Source organism: Muscardinus avellanarius, assembly GCF_963383645.1.
Source record: "Muscardinus avellanarius genome assembly, chromosome: 1".
Taxonomy (NCBI): Eukaryota; Metazoa; Chordata; class Mammalia; order Rodentia; family Gliridae; genus Muscardinus; species Muscardinus avellanarius.
The window spans coordinates 27,501,235-27,520,616 of record NC_137786.1 but is presented as its reverse complement, the minus strand read 5'-3'; the positions used below and the strand labels follow the sequence as shown (position 1 = coordinate 27,520,616).

The 19,382-nt window shown below is 40.7% G+C and overlaps 1 protein-coding gene across 1 annotated transcript in view; it reads right to left on the bottom strand.

The window, feature by feature from the left end:
* The window catches only part of LOC308263226 (cadherin-6), a gene marked incomplete at both ends in the record, with an annotated part of 61,730 nt that extends 42,771 nt beyond the window's left edge, over window positions 1-18,959 (bottom strand). Inside the window, one exon of the mRNA XM_080696139.1 lies at window positions 18,732-18,959. Within this exon, the coding sequence (XP_080552265.1) occupies window positions 18,732-18,959 (228 nt within the window). The remainder of the gene's footprint in view (window positions 1-18,731) is intronic.
* Between the last annotated feature and the right edge of the window lie 423 nt (window positions 18,960-19,382).

The following is a 19,382-nucleotide window of genomic DNA, read 5'->3' as shown; positions in this document are numbered from 1 at the left end:
CCCTCCTCTATTCCAATTATTCTTAGGTTAGCTCTCTTAAGATGGGCCCATATTTCTTCAATGTCAGATTCCTGCTGTTGGATATCTTTTTCTAGATTAGAAACTATGCATTCATTTTTGGATTGCTCATCTTCTAAGAGCGAGATTCTGTTCTCCATGTGGTCTAATCGGTTGTTTGTGCTTTGAATTGAGGCCTTTACTTCATTAATTGCATCCTTTATCTCTTTTTGGCTCTCTCTGAGTTCTTTTCGAAGCACCTCTATTATTTCTACAGTTATTTTCCTGATTTGATCTTCTAGAAATCTCTGATTTTCTGTTTTATCAGGTTCTGATGTTGTGGGGTTGTGCACATTCATTACTTCAGTGTTATTCCTCTTTCCCATGATTTCGGAGGTTTGTGCCTTCTCTGGGTTCTTCCCTTGGGTCACTATGGCTTCACTTAAGGTGCTCTGGATCTCGAGTCTGTATTATCTCAGACCCTACTACTCCTTTACTGGGTTGTATCATAGAGTCTCCGACCCAGGGAGTCGATAGAGGCTGCTTTAAACTATGGGGGGTGCCAGGTTGCACGCTCTCCTATGGTGTGATATCTCTGCCACCACCACTCCCTCACTGGGTCAAGTCCCAGGAGGCACAATACTGGGATTTCTCCTCTGTGGCCCGCAATTTGACTCACTGTTCTTGAGTACGTAGATGTAGCTGTACTGGACTCGGTGAATTCACTGCTGCTGCCGCCGCCGGTGGCAATATGGCGCCTCTGCCACGCCCTCGGCCATGAGGCTGGCGTATTTTTTCTTCTCTGGTTTTGATTTTCACTCTGAATCCCTGCAGCGTGTGCTGAGCTCAGCCACTGGGAGCTTTAAATGCTGTCTGCGCTGAAAGATCCCGCCTGGCTGTTCCGCATCGGCTCACCTCGGCTTGCTGTAGCCGTCTGCTGAGTTCGCCGCTGCTGCCGGCGTCCTCGGGCGTGTGTGTCTCCTCTGTGGCCCTGCGCTCTGTTCTCAGTCCGCTTTCTCTCTGGAGCCTGGTGGTTTTTTTTGTTTTTCTGGTGATGGTGTTTTCTGGCTATGAAAGGCGCTCTTTTTGTGGTAATGGAGATTGGTTGTTAGCGGGACTCTTAAGCCCCGCTTTTCTCGGTCGCCATCTTCCCGGAAGTTTATAAGTTCTTAAATGATTTCAAAAGCGCCTTTATTTTTTCTTTAGGGGAACTAACTGAAATGATGAGGGAGGAGACATGGGTACCGTCCTGTGGTCATGCTGAGAAGTGCCCTCTCACAGTATTAGTACCAGGAACTCCAGTGCTGTTCTTATCCATCTCCGACTCCCAAGCATTTACCCTGAGTTTTATTTGTTTGCTATCTTCTTACTATTGTAATATGAAGAAAGATTGTTAGATTAAGCTCCATCAAAACCAGGTAGACTCCAGCTCAGCCTTGGTGTTCTGCCCGCTATAATCCTGTGTCCCCTGAACCCATCAGAGGAGGCTCTATTTCCTCTCATGCAAAAGGAACAAGGAATCGTATTTAACTAAAGGAGCAGTTATACGGATTGCTGGAGGAATGCTCAGGCATGGGAGAGCATTTGATAAACTCTAGAGCCCAGTAAGATGTGCAAAAATAGTATCATTGCTTTTTATCTTGCTACAATTTTTCTACAAGGAAACTCTGCTAAAAATAATCCAGGCTGGGTGTGTTGGCACACACCTGTTATCCCAATACTTGGGAGGCTAAAACAGGAGGATCACAGGTTCAAGACCAGCTTCAGCAACTTAAGGAGACTCTCTGCAACCTAGCAGAAACTGTTTCAAAACAAAAAGTAAAGAACCAGGGGTGTGTATCTCAGAGATAGAATGTCTTTGAATTCAATCTCCAGAACCACAGGAAAAAAAAAAATCCAGGCTGCTTTTCTCCTGTTGAGGATGATCTTTCTTATGTTTTCTGCGCTCTTCCCAGCCAGAGACTTCCCCTTCACGAGGTGTTACCTGCTGGTCTGCAATGCAGTAAACATCCTGACTGCCTCATTATCATGTTAGAACTCAAGGAAGCGATGTCTAGACTGCAGAAAAGAAGGTAGAGCTCAAGTACTGCCACTCGAGGGTGTCAAAGTCACTTAATTTTCTTGATTTGATTTTAAAACTCTTTTCCGTGAAGAGGCAGGTGGATAGGTAATCAAGATCACAGCTTTAATGCACGGCAAAAGCTCCCTTCTTTTTACATACTACTGTATTTGGGAGGATAGATAGAACATTCAAGGTAAAAATAGGATAAGAAAGTAGTGTTGTCTGATTCCTAAAGGGGAATTTAGCTTCCTGTAGGGTATTTATCCTCACTGTTCCCTGCCCCTCAAAGCCCCAGATTCCAAATCAACTAAGGAAGTAAGAAGAGCAGCTGTGTGTGTTATATAACAAAATAAAATAATCAAGCATGCTAAAGTTTTGAATAATTGCATTAAAATTTTTATTTGGTACTGGTGATTGGACCCAGGGGCATTCTACCTCCAAGTTACCTCCCAGCTCTATTTTATTTTTTATTTTGAAACAGGGTCTTACTAAGTTGCCGAGGTCTCAAAGTTGCTGAGCTGGCCTTAAATCTGCGATTCTTCTGTCTCAGTCTCCCAAGTATTGGGATTACAGGTGTGCAGCAGCCTGTCTGGCTGAATAACTGTATTTTAAAGCAGAATTTTCCTTGCAAGTTCTTGTTTATTTTTTCTCTTTTAAATTTTACTCGTAAGTAATACAAAGAGTTAAGATGAGATTATTTTCCAGAAATGATTCTTTTTCTTGTGAGAACTCTAAATATGTTGATTAGAAGATAAAGTTGATTAAAAAATAAAGAGGGAAATAGTCATTATATAGATTTATTTTTTGCCTCTATTATTGCATTTCTCTCTATAGCTGATTTTTTTGTGAGACACTGCAATCAACATTCTCAGGTCTAAATGATTATTTTTCTTGCTGAATATTTGAACTGTGCACAATGTAGCTTCTTAGTAATGTTAAGAAAAAGAAATTTTCTATTGGATTTTTATAATTTAGTTTCAAACTTTCTTCTCTGATGACCCTAAATATTGTCTGATTTTTATTTGCTCAAGTCCTAAAGGAAACTAATTTTATGGTATGGTATTATTATTTGTTATATATTTTCAATTTTATTTGTGTGTATAAATGTGTTGTCTTTAGTGTTTTCTTTTACAGTGAGGAAGGTTAAGTATTCCCTGATTGTATCATAAAATATTTATATCATTTTGATGCAAAATTTCCAGAGGTGTTTCCATGAAAGGACCTTCATAATAAACTTGATTTTTATGTTCACTATCTCATAAATACATCCGTGAGCTTTAAAGACTTTGGATTTTTAGCTATTAACTCAATTACACAACACACGATCAACGGTATGCATATCAAAGCATTATATCATAACTGGGAGGCATGGAGAAGTAACACTATAGTAATAATAGTTACTTACATTTTATATATTTTGGTGGTACTGGGGTTCCTGGAAGCCCTTCTATCTCCGGGTTACACTCCCAGACCTATCTTATATTTTATTTGGAAATGGGATCTCTTAAGCCAGAGAGGCTGGCTTTGAACCTGTGCGATCCTCCTGTCTCTGCCTCCCAAGCGCGGGGATTACAAGCGTGCGCCACCACGCCCGGCCTTAGATTTTATTTTATACTTGAAATTGGTAGGATCTTAAAAGTTCTTACCACACAAGCATATGGTAACTGTGTGAGGTGACTGATAGGTTACTCAGCTTAGATGTATCAAAACATCACACTGTGTACCTTAAGTGTGTATTGTTTATTTGTGAATTATACTTCCATAAAGCTGGGAAAAATTGGGAGGCAATTTTTAGATAACAAAGTGAATTTTTATCTTTCAGGGTCATCATAGCTTAATCCAAGCAATATTTGGCTGTCTCCAATATATAAAATCTGTGTTAGTCACTATCAAGGATATAAATATTGGTAAGACATATAGAGTTTTTCAATGTATACAAAAATATAAGTATTCAAGCCGGGTGTGGTGGTGCACGCTTGTAATCCCAGCATTCGGAAAGCTGAGACCGGAGGATCGCAGTTCGTGGACAGCCTCAGCTACTTAGTGAGACCCTGTTTCAAAATAAAGAATAAAAAATAGGGCAGGGGGTGTAGCTTGGAGATCGAATGCCCCTGGGTTCCATCCCCAGATCCTCCCTCCAAAACAAAAAACCCCCAAAGATATAAACATTCACAGGTTTAAATTCAATATTCAAGTAAGGCAGAAGGAGCATCCCTGTGACTGAATACAAAACACTATATTTAAGGTCAAAGTTCAACTTTAAATGAGGAATTAATTATTGTGTACTTAAGGTGAAAAATTCAGGATACCAAAATAATAAAATCAATGCTAATTTCTCCACAATAAAACTTTGGTTCAATAATGAGATAATGATATTAATTTTAACTTAACTATCATAACAAATCTAACTTAAAGCATCCTTAAAGCCCAAGGGCCAAGAGTCATTTTTTGAACAATTGGATGCCTTAACATTTATTGAGAAGTAGTAAGTCAATAACCAGACTGTAATGTTTCATGGCAATAGAAATAGCTGAAACCCTAAGTTGCAGTGTAAAGTGAAGACGTTTTGAAATGAAAAGATAAACAGCCCTACTAGGGAGAGGATCTATCCAAGCCACCAGAACCATCAGACAACATGAAGTGTAGTGAGCATGCCATTTTTGTTCTGGCTAAGAAAAGAGACACAACTGTACCTTTCCATTTGTACACTGCACTCAGAACTCAAAACTCCAGCTATTGTAGGACCCCAGTACCCCAGCCACCTCGGCATTCGGAACTTTCTGCCCCAGTGCCCCTGTTTGCAGGTACTGGGACTTGCCGTTACTAGGACTTTACCTCCCTGTGTTCCAGGAACTAGCTCCCCATCAACTGTTGTTAGAAGACAAAAGTAACAATTCAGGGACTTTCCACTCACCAGAATAACAGGACCTTGGTTACCACAAACTGTCATTAGAGCTAAAAAATGATATCTCTGGCCAAACCACCCAATCCTGAGACAGGTTAAAAATAAGAACCAATGATAATAAAACACCTAATGGTAACCGCGCCTCTGTAATTAAAGTGTATAAAAACTGCCCACATCTGTTGCTAAGGGTCGATTCCTCAACTTGAGAGGCGACCCCAGCGCTGGACATAATAAAACCTCTTGCAAATTGCATCGACTTCTGCCTGTGAGTGATTACTGGGAGGGTGCGTGCTTCCTGGGGGCCGACAGGTCCAACACTATCTGTGTATATTTCATGGTCTTAGCTTCCCGGCTACCATCTTCTGGTCAGAAGACTTGATTTCACAGGACAACTCTAGACACCAGTGTAATCATCCACATTTGCCTTCAGTTCTTTCTCCTCTTTGCTTTTCCCATTCTTGGAAGGCCCACTGCCTAGCAGGACATCTTCCCTACTTACATGGGACATCTTTTAAGTCCTTAGTAGTAAGGAGGATGTACCAGGCCCTCTTCTAACCCCCCTTATGTGTGTTATTTAATCATTACCCCAGTAATTTTGTTAATCCCCTTACATAATAGTTGAGATACAAAAAGGTTAAATGACTGGCCCAGTATTGGACAGGTAGTCAGCAATACAGTCAGGGCTCAAATATAGTCTATGTTACTAACTTACACTCTCCAGTGAATAATTGTTGAATGAACAAAATGCATTTTCTCTTTAAATCTGTGGAAAAACTGCCATAGACACGATAACTTCTCCAATTGCCTTTTAACTCCAATCTCTGTTCCCTCCAGTCATCACTAAATCCCACATCCAAAGTGATATTTCAAGCGTTTTTTGTTATGCCCCTTAAACTTCCCTCAAGTCCTCAGAAACACACACCCCCTCATCTAAAATATTTATTCATACATTTCACACATGTTCACATTTTAATCCTTTAAAATGCTTTCTTTTTTCCCTGTGCATATATATTCTCTGTGAAGTAAAAGTTGGAAGGAACTATAAATATTTTCCCTGTGGACAATTTCAGTATGTGGTTATTTTTCTTCTTATTCCAGGTCCATAATTTCAAATTTGATTCCTTACACTGGCCTTGGAAAATCTTTGTTACTTGTACTTATTTATCAGTAATGGCAATAAAAAATTTCTTTATTTTCTTATGGGGAATTCTGTATTTTCTTTTTGACCTCTTCTTCAATGCCAGATTGAATATGGGTTGGTGAAGGATACAGATACATTGGCCATTTGAAAACTGACAACATAAAGCCGGGTGTGGTGGTGCATGCTTGTAATCCCTGCGCTTGGGAGGCTGAGACAGGAGGATCGCACAGGTTTGAAGCCAGCCTCAGCTACTTAGTGAGGCTTTCAGCAACTTAGTGAGACCCTGTTTCCAAATAAAATATAAAAAAGGTCTGGTAGTATAGCCCGGAGGTAGAAAGCCTCTGGGTTCCACCCCCAGTACCACAAAAAAAAAAAAAAAAAGAAAACTGACAATATAAAATCCCATAGGAGGATGGAGTTTGCCACAGCAACCCACATCTACATAAAATGTCACCATCTTGAGATTCTAGTGGCATATGTACGTCTAAACATAATCTGCATTTGATGAAGGCTATCAAGAGATAAAACCTCACCAAAAGTCTGTTTTGTATTTTGCTTTTTGTTTTGGTAAAAGGTGTTTGGAGCATAAGAAAGGTCTCTTTTAATTCTGGCTAGAGAGGCAAGGATCGCCTAAAGTTCAATGTATAATTCTGGCTACAATATATCTTTGACTTTTCATATTAGTGGAAATGCAAAAACAAAAACAATGGTTTAAGAACTTATCAACAGTCGATTAGGAATATGTTAGGAATTTATTATTTGACTTTCCAAATAATAGTTATAATTATATAATAATTATAATTAGGAATTTGAGTTTGATAAGAAACATAAGCTAGGTCATTGGCATTGGTATATTCATATTTCCATGCAATGGGGAAGACCCTTACTATGGAAAAGATGAAAAACTTGGGCGCAAATCAAGTTTTTACATGGTTTATTAATAACAGCAACTAATAAATAAATGCCCACTAATACCTATAGGATAAATTCCAGGAGACTTGTTACAGTGAGCCCAGGGAGTCTCTATGACCTTCAGTGGTCTCTAGCGTGGTTTATCCTACGGTCATAAAACAGTTACATCAGAAGGAAAAGGGATCTGAATGCTTAACTCCCTTTTATTCTCCTTGATCCCTCCATTTTATTCAACAAATTGAATTCAAGCAGGAGGCTACAGGATTCCACCAGCAAAACTAAGTGGAAGTTGGAGGATTTGGAACTGGGTCTGTGTTTGGTTTTCTGTATTTCCCTGCGCACTCTGCAGCCTGGGCAGCCCCTAGGCTGATGACCGAGACCAGACACTCTGACTTCTCTGCTCTCCACCTGAGCTACCATGCATAGAGGGAGGTTTAAAAGTCAGAAAATTGCTGCTATACAGGACATTTTCTTAGCCTCAAATAGCAAATTGAGGCTTTTGTCATTAAGAATGCGAAGTCAGTTACTCCACAGTGGAAACAGAATGAGGATTACTGTCCGTCTGGGCAGCTGGGACCCTACTTCTTGAACCGTTTTGTTAAAAGTACATTCAGTGAGTGAGTAGGCACCCACTTTCTTTTAAATACACTAATCAGTTGAAATATAAAAATGTTAAATGGCTGAGCATTAAATTTAAATGATGAAGAAGAAAGATGTGCCCAAGGCAGTCGCCCTGATTCAGGGAGAGAAGATGATTGCAGGTCAGTGAACCAGAAAAGAAGTTTCCAGAAGGTTATAAAGGGAAAGAAAAGACTTTAAAAAAAATCACAATGACAAGGAGACAACTAATTGTATATCTAATTTTAAGATGCTCGCATAATGTAACCATTTTGAATATCATTGGTGTGTTCTGGAAGTTAAAATCAAGCAAAAGACAAAGGAATGTGTTTATTAAGAGGAACACAGTCATATTTGCATATTTCTTTAAAGGTAGTCTTTAAGAATGATTCTGTTTTGCTCTCCCTTTGGATTTCACACAGTAGGTTCTCAGTAGATAGTTTGGGTTTTGAGTAGGATGCAATTATTTAATGCTAAAGCATGTCCTGTGGTTTTTTCATTTGTGCTCAAAATAGCTCTATGAAGCAACAGATATACAGGAAAAAGGAAATAATAGAATAGTTTGTTGGTCAGGCAGTGGAGGGTCACTGCCAGATTCCCTGCAGTATGAGATCTTGGACTGAAATAGTTGACTTCTTTGAGCCTTGGTTTTCTCACGTGTAAAGCAAGTATATAAATAACACCCGTGCCTTAGGGTTGCTTGTAAGGCTCTGTCTTAGTCTGCTTTCTGTTGCTCTAATAGGATACCCGAGACTGGGTAACATAAAAGAGGTTTATTTGCCTTTCAGTTATGGAGTATGGCAAATCCAAGGGCATTGTGCCAGAGCATCTGCATGGCTTCTGGTGAGGGCCTCGTGCTGCTTCAAGCCAGAAAGTGGAAGGACAAGCAGGTGTGTGCAGATTAGAGAGGGAACCTAGGGGACTGGACCTTTTATAATACCTGCTTTTGCCATAATTAACCTACTTTAATGGGAATTACATTAATCCCTTTATGAGGGTGGAACCTGGTGACCCAAACACCTCATAAGGGCTCCACCACCTCTCTATACAATTACATTGGTGATTACATTTCAGCATGAGCACGGTGGGTACCGGCCTCCCCTGAACCACAGCAGGATCCGAGGAGGTGACGCGTCTGGAGCACTTAGTGCAGTGAAACCAAGTCCTGCTCAGCACATCTCAGCTACGAGGTTGTTTTAATTTGGCGCTGCTGTTTGAAGCATCAAGTGGCACTGGGATGTTCTGAACCGCCCACCAAATTAATGGCTGAGGTTTTACTTGTAAGCCCATGCTCTCGCCAGAAAAATTATAATATAGAAATAAAAGGAAGTGCTATTTTAACGACATTATCTTTTAAGTGATCTTCCAGAATGGATAAAATATTGCTTTATGTTTACTAAATTCAGACTGTGTAATTATAGGAACCAATAATTGCCCATCCCTAATTTTAAAGGTGTATACGGCTGACAACTTTTATTTTTATGGGCCGTTGAAACATTGCTGTCTAATTATCCCGAGAAGAGTAGCTTCCTTGAATTGGTGGGTATTAATTTTAAAGACTCAAGAGAAGGGCGTATTAGGAAGACCTATACATTAGAGTCTCAAATAGCACCTAAATGTTCATGATATTAAAAAGAAAAAACTTAGAAGAATACAGCCTATTAGATTTTGGAAAACCGCCCACACAAGAAACCATTGCCAATTTCCAGAAAGCTAAACCAGAAAATATCCATGAAAATATACTTTATCAAATTACATAAAACCAGATCTCCTAGTATGCTAAAATAAAAGCACCTCAACTACTTCTAACAGAGCATGCGTGATGTGTATGTTGTGTGGAGGAAGGAAGAACAACACGGAGGAGGATGGAGTGCCAGAGACTGCTGTGGGCTGTTTAGCAATAACCTGTGGATCTTTTCCCTGAAGTCAGGCCTAAATCTCAGACTTTAATATGTTTGTTTTTGTATTAATGAATGCCCACACCTTCAACATCTAATCATATCCATAGCTACCCGTGTTTTTCGTTTTGTGTGAAATATAACCTTATACCTATATACCAACTGTCATTAGGACATTGCTGGCTAGGTAGAGCCGGCTGGAGGGGCATGGGGACTTTTGAAGATGTGGAATTACAAAGCTTCCATTCTATTTTCTTCTATTAAGTGTACATAAGCCGGACATAACCCGACTGGATTTTGTTCACAATCGCGTACTTTTCCCTTTAGTCCTTGACAAATAAACATGCTCCTCTTGCTGTCTTTGGTATCTTCAGTGACACATGTATTCTCCTGGTAATGTGATTTCTAACTTTCTGACTCTTGGAGCCTCTTGCTTTCTCTCTTTTGACTTCTGCATCTCATTAGCTGGGAGGCCTTTGCTTTACCACAGTCCATTGTCCCTATGACTTACCCCAAGATAATCTGAACAATTAACTGGGAGGTCCTCCCTCTGTAGCCAACACCTGCTTTACTTTTTAAATTAAAAAAAACATTTTTTTTTTTGTGGCACTTGGGATTGAATGGAGAGTGTTCTACTTCCAAGCTAAATGGCCAGCCCTACTTTTTTTTTTTTTTATACAAGAGCTTGCTAAGTTGCTGAGGTTGGTCTCAAACCTGTGATCCTCCTGTCTCAGCCTTCCCTGCACTTGGTTACAGGCATGCACTACCATGCCCGGTCTGTTCCGTCTTTAAGATGGGGTTCAAGCATCACAGCATCCCCTAAAAAGTTCCAGTGAACCCAAAGCCCATTTTTCCTCTTCCCTTTTTATTTCCATAATACTCTGTGGATGCTCATTTTATCTCTGAACTTCTACATTTTGTTATTATGATTGGCAACAATATCCTCCTCGGATTGTGGTTCTTAATTTTGCAATATATTGGAATTATCAATACTTAATCAAAACCCCGCTAAATCAGAATCTCTGGGGAGATGAGACTCAGGGAAAATTTATTTATTTATTTATTTATTTATTTATTTATTTATTTATTTATTGTGATTCTGGGAATGGAACCCAGGGGTATTCTACCTCCGAGCTACACCCCCAGCCCTATTTTTTATTCTTTATTTTGAAACAGGGTCTCACTGAGTTGCAGAGGGCCTCACTGAATAGCTGAGGCTGTCCATGAACCATGATCCTCCTGTCTCAGCCTCCCAAATGCTGGGATTATAAGTGTGTGCCACCACACCCAGCTGCAAAGTATTTTTAAAAGCAGCATTTCTAGAATTTTAAGATATAAATAGTTTACCTGGGGATCTGGTAAAAACACTAATTCTGATTAAACAGGATCTGGGGTGGGGCCCAAGATAGTGTGTGTGTGTGTGTGTGTGTGTGTGTGTGTGTGTGTGTGCGCGCACGCGAGAGGGTGTTACTGGAGACTGAACCCAGGGGTGTTCTACCTCTGAGCAATATCCCTAGCCCTATTTTATTTTTTACTTTGAAATAGGGTCTTGCTAAATAGCTGAGGGCCTCATTAAGTTTCTGAGGCTGGCCTTGAACCTTGATCCTCTTGTCTCAGCCTCCCAAGTACTGAGATTACAGGCATGCACCACGAGCCTGGCAAGGATGTGCATTTCTAACAAGTCCTCAGGGATAACGTTCTGCTAAAGCAGCTCAAGTTGCTCCTGAATGGCTGTGCATTTTAGAAAAACAAATGCTATCTTCATCTGTATCTGTATTTATATTTCTATCCTCAGCCCACGAAATCTTCTCCGATGTGGGACTCCTTCTTCCTATCTGGTTACCTTTACCTGCCACAACCATGGTAGGTGAGCTGAAGTGTTGAGATTTTCTCCTAATCAGAATTTAGCCCGTCAAGAGTTCAGCTATAACTGGCCTTCCCCATTTCTCCTCTCAGTAAGCGCGATCTCCCCCACCTCTGCCTGTCCTTGATGTCTGCATCCACCTCGTTGACATCAAGCCCAGTGGAAGGCGGAGGAGCGCAGGGGAGCACGGAGGCGGGAGGCGGGGGTGGGGTGGGGAGGCTTCAATTTCTAAGTACCATCTTGCTAGTCACTTCATTCTTCCGCCAGCCCCTGCGTCTCCTGTGGCTCTTGTGACCTCAGTGATCCTCTCTTTCTTTCTCTGGTTTTTTACCTGGAAGTCTGTCCCATTCCCACAGGTCCACTGTTCCACCATAGTGGCTCTCCCTATGACTCACCCCGAGATAATCTGGACGAATCAACACAAATATAAGTAGCAATGTTTACGATGTGGAATGCTCTGCTTTGACTTTATGTACTATTTGCTCAACGGCATTACTTTTCCTCAGTTAACGCTTCTATCCTCCCGCCTACAGCTCCCAGCACTCTTCTTCGTTTTAGACAACTATATTAGGCTCTGAGTAATTTTAGTAGGGTTAATAGCACCATTAAAGAATTTTTTTTTTTTTTTAGCTTGGGATACCTTTGCATGACAACATAATTACACTCCCGTGGTTCCCAGAGTGTGCATGGAGGAAGCCTGGGATGCAGCAGAAAACACCCCTGGAAATACTTTAAAATTTCATGGGACACGTGACCAGGGTAGTTCCCCGTTTCTACAGCAGGTGGCGCTGTATTCCCTTTGTGATGGCACAAGGTTGATTTTTTTGTAGTGATTCAGAGGAAAGGTAGACATGGTGCGAGTCAGTGTAGACAAGGAAATGGAGTGGGGTGGAGGCATCAGATATGCCTGAAAATTTGTGCAGTGATCAATAGATGCACACATGCTGTTTGTAAGTAACTGGTTATTTGAGAGTGAAGTAAAGTATTATTTTTCTATCAATTTATAGGGATTATTTTTAAATGGTTATTAAGCTGTTAGAACAGAAGTACTTTTTAAGTTGTTTGAGCTTAATTATTTAATACATGGTACCATTAAGTATTTCTTTTAGCCCAAGGCCATTATGAAAAAGAGCTCTGTGAACTGAGAAAGTTTTAGAATTTTTGCTCTAATCTTTTATTTCCCTAAAAGTTTCTTGATGTGGTCGGATTAATCACATCAGGTATCTCTTTTATTCCAAGAAAATTAAAGGTGACCAACTTGTTGCCACAAATGAGGTACAAGCCCTTATTTCCTAAAATTTATTTTAATTTTTCTATTTTAAATTATGGTAAAAACAAGCTGGGCATAGTGGCACAAGCTTGTAATCCCAGTATTTGGGAGACTGAGACAGGAGGATGGAAGGTTCTCAACCAGCCTCAGCTACTTAGTGAGCCCCTTTGCCAATTTTGTGAGACCTTGTTTCAAAATAAACAATAAAAAATAGGGCTGGGGGTGTAGCTCGGAGATAGAATGCCCCTGGGTTCAATTCCCAGTACCGCAAAAAAAAAAAAAAAAAAAAAAAGTTATAGTAAAAACATTCTTTTAAAAATATGGGGGATTGAGACTTCCGGGAAAATGGCGACCGAGAAAAGCGGGGCTTAAGAGTCCCGCTAACAACCAATCTCCATTACCACAAAAAGAGCGCCTTTCATAGCCAGAAAACACCATCACCAGAAAAACAAAAAAAACCACCAGGCTCCAGAGAGAAAGCGGACTGAGAACAGAGCTCAGGGCCACAGAGGAGACACACGCGCCCGAGGACGCGGCAGCAGCGCCATACTGCCGGCGGCAGCGGCGAACTCAACGGACGGCTACAGCAAGCCAGGTGAGCCGATGCGGAACAGCCAGGCGGGATCTTTCGGCGCAGACAGCATTTAAAGCTCCCAGTGGCTGAGCTCAGCACACGCTGCAGGGATTCAGAGTGGAAATCAAAACCAGAGAAGAAAAAATACGCCAGCCTCATGGCCGAGGGCGTGGCAGAGGCGCCATATTGCCACCGGCGGCGGCAGCAGCAGTGATTTCACCGAGTCCAGTACAGCTACATCTGCGTACTCAAGAACAGTGAGTCAAATTGCGGGCCACAGAGGAGAAATCGCAGTATTGGGCCTCCTGGGACTTGACCCAGTGAGGGAGTGGTGGTGGCAGAGATATCACACCATAGGAGAACGTGCAACCTGGCACCCCCCATAGTTTAAAGCAGCCTCTATCGACTCCCTGGGTCGGAGACTCTGTGATACAACCCAGTAAAGGAGTAGTGGGGTCTGAGATAATACAGACTCGAGATCCAGAGCACCTTAAGTGAAGCCATAGTGACCCAAGGGAAGAACCCAGAGAAGGCACAAACCTCCGAAATCATGGGAAAGAGGAATAACAATGGAGTAATGAATGTGCACAACCCCACAACATCAGAACCTGATAAAACAGAAAATCAGAGATTTCTAGAAGATCAAATCAGGAAAATAACTGTAGAAATAATAGAGGTGCTTCGAAAAGAACTCAGAGAGAGTCAAAAAGAGATAAAGGATGCAATTAATGAAGTAAAGGCCTCAATTCAAAGCACAAACAACCGATTAGACCACATGGAGAACAGAATCTCGCTCTTAGAAGATGAGCAATCCAAAAATGAATGCATAGTTTCTAATCTAGAAAAAAATATCCAACAGCAGGAATCTGACATTGAAGAAATATGGGCCCATCTTAAGAGAGCTAACCTAAGAATAATTGGAATAGAGGAGGGAAAAGAAAGTGATACCAAAGGGATCAACAATCTCTTCAAGGAAGTAATAGCAGAAAATTTTCCAAATATAGAGCAAGAGGTTGATACACAGATCCAGGAAACTTATAGAACTCCTTTTAGACAGGATCGGAGAAGAGGATCCCCACGCCATATAATTGTCAAAATGACCAATGTGGAAGCCAAGCAGAGAATCTTAAAGGCAACAAAAACAAAGGGCCAACTGACATTCAGAGGCAAACCAATTAGAATCACTCCAGACTTCCCAAACCAAGTCATGAGAGCCAGAAGGGCTTGGAGTAACATATTCCAAACTCTGAAAGAAAACAACTTCCAGCCAAAAATTTCCTATCCAGCAAAACTTTCTATCAAATTAGATGGAGAAATAAGAAGCTTCCATGACAAACAGAAACTGAAGGAATTTATGTCTTCAAAACCAGCACTAGAGAAAATACTCAAAGAGATTAACTACAAAGAAGAAATAGGTAACACTCACCAGAACCAGAGAAACAAGAGTGTCCATCCAACAGACAACTAAGATTGGTTATCTGTGGAGATTCATTATTTATGTTAGTCTTTTACCTATCTCTAAGTTGTACTGTTTGCCTTTATTGTTGTTAATTTTTAGGATTTCTAGTTGGAATATTAATATACCTTCAGATATAGCATTTGGAAATATTTTATCCAATTCTATTAGTAACTTTTAACTCTGTTTACATTGTCTTTGGATATACAATATTTTCTTTTATTTTTTAGGGAGTTTGTATATTCTTCTGTTGCCTGTGCCATTGAAATCATATCCAAGAAATCACTGCCAATTTCAATGTTGTGAGGTTTTATGACCCAGATTTTCTCCTAAAAGTTTATAGTCTTAAGATTTATATTTAGGTCTTTTATCTATTTTGAGTTAATACTTGTATATGGGATTAGGTAAAGGTCCAATTTTATTCTTTTCCATGTAATTATTATTTTTCAACAATATTTAGTTAAAAGATTATTATTTCCACCACCAAATGTTCGTGGAAACCTTGTCAAAAATAACTTGACAATATAGGGAAGAATTTAGCTCTAGGCTTGTATTTAACTCCAATGGTCTATATATCTGCCTTTAGAACAGTACTACACTGTTTCAATTATTGTAGCTTTATATGGTTTGAAATCAGAAAATATATATCTGCTAGCTTTGTTCTTTTTCAAGATCGTTTTGGGTATCTAGAATTCATATTCCATATTAGGATAGATTTTTTTCTGAAAAATAAATATATAAATATATGATAGTTTCACCTAAAAAAACAAAAAAATATGCTCTAGTAAGAAAGAAAGCAAAAAGAAATATTGAAATGCTATCTTTAAATCATCAAACGCTTGGTATCAGACAAATGAAACTGTTATGTGAGATTATCATTTTTAATTTTGGATAAATTGCTATAATACTAGATGTCAACCACTAAGCCAAGCATGGGAAGGAGGGATGGGGAGAGAATGGGGTGGGGATCGGGTGGGGGCTGACTGGGCGATGTGTGCATGTATGTCTACAAAAGTTTGTATCCCACTATGATGTATGAATACAGTGCACCAATAAAATAAAATTAAAAAAAAAAAGAAATGAAAAAAAAAAGAAAAAAAAATATGGGGGATTGAGCCGGGCGTGGTGGCGCACGCTTGTAATCCCCGCGCTTGGGAGGCGAAGACAGGAGGATCGCGCTGGTTTGGAGCCAGCCTCGCTGGTTTAAGAGACCCTGTTTCCAAATAAAAATATAAAATAGGTCTGGGAGTGTAGCCCTGAGGTAGAAGGGCTTCCAGGAAGCCCAATACCACCAAAAAAAAAAGAAAAAAGAAAGAAAAAAATATGGGGGATTGAAATCATGGGTAGTTTACCTAACAACTCTATCCCCAGCCCCTTTTGGAAAATTTAAAGTTTTGAAACAGGGTGTCACAGCATTGTTGAGGCTCTTGCTAAATGCTGAGGCTGGTCTCCAATCTACCATCCTCTTGTCAGAGCCTCCCAAGTACCGGGGATTACAGGTATGCCCCACTGTGCCCGATACATTTGTCTATTGATATCACAAAACTTCAGAGATGGATTTGGGAAAAAATCTACATCGCCAGTTCAGGAACACCTTTTATACACACCTCACTTAGCAATGCTGACACCTATGACAACTTCAATTATTGCCCTTGACTTTTCCCCTCAGCGAATCCTTTCTCATGTGTTAGAACTTCAAGGAGGAGAGGAAGGGGCAATGGGGAAAGGCAGATGATGAGGAGGAAGGAGAATCTATCTAGATGCCAAGAACATATCCAAGTCCAGTGGGTCTGGTTGAAGCTGTGGTTGTGAAGAGATTTTGCCACTGTCCTTTCTATTTTTCACCCACTGAGCTTTGTTAATGAGCCCTTTTTACTTCTATGAAAATCAGTCTTGCACTCATGCATTGCACATAGATTTAACAGAGCACATTTAATGGACTATTTACCAACAAGAATAACTTCTTTATACACCTACTGTGTGTTAGGCACTAGTAACGGTCTCACTTAAACTACCCTGTAACTCTACTGGTAGGCCTTGGAGCATGCATTTTCTAGCTGAAGAAACTGAAGCCTGAAAGGTTAACAACCCTCCCTGCCAGGCATGGTGGCACAGGCCTGTAATCCCATACTTGGGAAGCTGAGGCAGGAGGATCACAGGTTCAAGGCCCATCTCAGCAACTTAGGGAGACTCTTAGCAACTTAGTGAGACCCTGTTTCAAAATAAAATATAAAATGGGGCTGGGGGTGTAGCTGGGAGGTAGAATGCCCCTGGGTTCAATCTCCAGTACCAAAAAGATCAAAACAACACCCCCCCACCCCCGTGCCCTGGGTCACGTAACTGGCCCTAGACAGCACAGCAATGCCTGTTTGGATCTGCTCGAGGCTCCAGCATGTGGCTTTTCCCCGTGGCAATTTTACCTCTCACAACTGTGATTGAAAACGGATTCTTAGGTGGTGTTATCCACTGGTGCTTCTAGTATCCTGACATATCTTGGACTTCATTCAAGAATCAGTGATATGACTGATAAAACGCGGCATTGCAATTTGAGATAAAAAGTAGAGAGGGAATAAAGCAGGGGAAGGGGTCAATCATTTTGACAAAGCACTTCTCAAAAATTTAATATTCTTTGCCAATAATGCTATTTGTGTTGTAAAAGGTGCTTCAAAGATTTTTTTTTAAAATAACCATCACCCTTTGAATGCAGCCCTATTCAAATTTCATACCAAATACTTGGCTTGATCCTTGGGAGATTTGTGGCGATGTCCGCCCCCTCCCCGAATACTCCCTATTGTACCTTATTCGACATTAATAATTCACTTCTCTGGAACACTGCCTGGCTACCTCAGCCTGAGCATGGTCGGCTTCCCTTCACTCATAATAGTAAATACTTAAAGAGAATATTTGCACACCGTTAATTCAGGGATATTTCATCATGGATTGAAGTGGGAGCATGCAGCCCCCGGAATCTGCTAAATTTATGTTATTTGCATGAGATCCTAATATAGGCATTTTCAAGTCATAGTTGGGAACGTAAACAAAGACATTTTGTTATCTTTTTTTTGTTTGTTTGACTGTTTCATTCTTGGTTTGTTTATGTAAGGGCTGCGAGGTGAAGGTTTTTCTTATCCGTTATCACCTTATGAAACGCAGAATTTAAACGTACAAACTCGTAGCCCAGAGCTTTTTTCCCCCAACTTTGCAGCATGCAGATATTCTGCACCAAGGAGTAGCTGCTGGTACAGTTTCCGTGACACTCCGATGACAGTGGGATCAGGCTCCTTCTCTGACTCAGCTGGGGAATCTGGAAAGGCCATAATAAGCCAGGCAGCCTCACTCTACTTTCTAGAGTCAATAAAACAGTCTGATGCTGTTTAGAAAGAGCACCTTTACATAACCACTTTTCTCTTTTGTCAAGCTTTCTACAATTAAATCATAGAATTTCAAATGCCTCCTTCTTGCCAATTATCTGAGAGAAGACCAGAGAGCAGCTACAGCCGCAGCAGCCACCAAATCTAACCCACAGTGCCAGGTTTCACGAACAAAAGGCTTCATTTGCTCAGAGAAGGGAGGGCGCCCTCAGTAGCAGAGTTACGAAATAGTTAATTTGAACCTGGCCAAAGGACTAGAGCTCAGAAAGTTTGCTTTCAGAATGAGAAAAAAGAACCTTCCTTTTTTTTTTTTAAACAGCATAATCGATCTATTCTTATTTTTAATGCATCCTACTTTATAGAATAGCTGGACCCCATTTTTCAAGCTAAAGTAAAAATTAAAGGATTTAGGATAATCCCATGCGGATGGTTGTAGGCGTTTCATTTTCCACCGCAGAATTTTTCTTTCTTTGTTACACTGCTTTTTGCCACAGTCTTCCCAAAAGTACTCAAGTGGAGAGAAAAAAAAAAAGTCTTACCAGATGAGCAACAATTTTTTTTTTTTTTACTATCCCAGGGACTACATTCTCCCCATCTATTTGTGAGAAGTAACTTCTTCAGGCTTTTAAACCAAGAATGGGAAAGCGCCCAAAGGAGTCCTACCTTGCCCACATACTGATAATCCGATCCCGTGTATTCTTCCAGGAGAAAAAATTGGTTCCACATCCAGCTCCTTTTCGAACGGTTCAGCTCATGCCTGCCGTTCCCAGAGAGCTCCAGGGCCCTCCTCTTGGCGGGGAAGCCACTAGTCCTCTTAGAGAGCGGCGTTGACAGAGTGGGGTAGGGCTGACCGACCCAGAAGAGCAGCAGGAAGTAGCGGTAAGTTCTCATGCTGGTGGCACCGCGGGGCCGGGCGAGTCCCCGCTCCTCGACGCGCCCCTTCACTGCGCCGGATCCACCCTCATTCCTCCTCTCTTCCTTGGCTCTCAGAGGATATCTGGAAAGAATAATAACATATCAAGCATTTTTAGAGACGCTTAAAATTCAGTGTTAGAGCAAATAGGCTGGAAAAAGAGGACAAAAAATTTGAATAGCAAAACAACAGATAAAAAGTTGGCTATCAATTTTGAAATGAGGAAAACGGTCTTTTAGATATATGCTAAGTGGAAGGCACGTGGCGGCGGCGGCAGGAAGCGGCTGTCTGCCTTCTCCTTTGCTCTCACTTAAAAATCCTATTTTAAGTAATAGCGTTGCTATAGGTCAACATGCCAGAATGGATTATTTCACTACTCTTTTACCTTGGAATATGTGGGC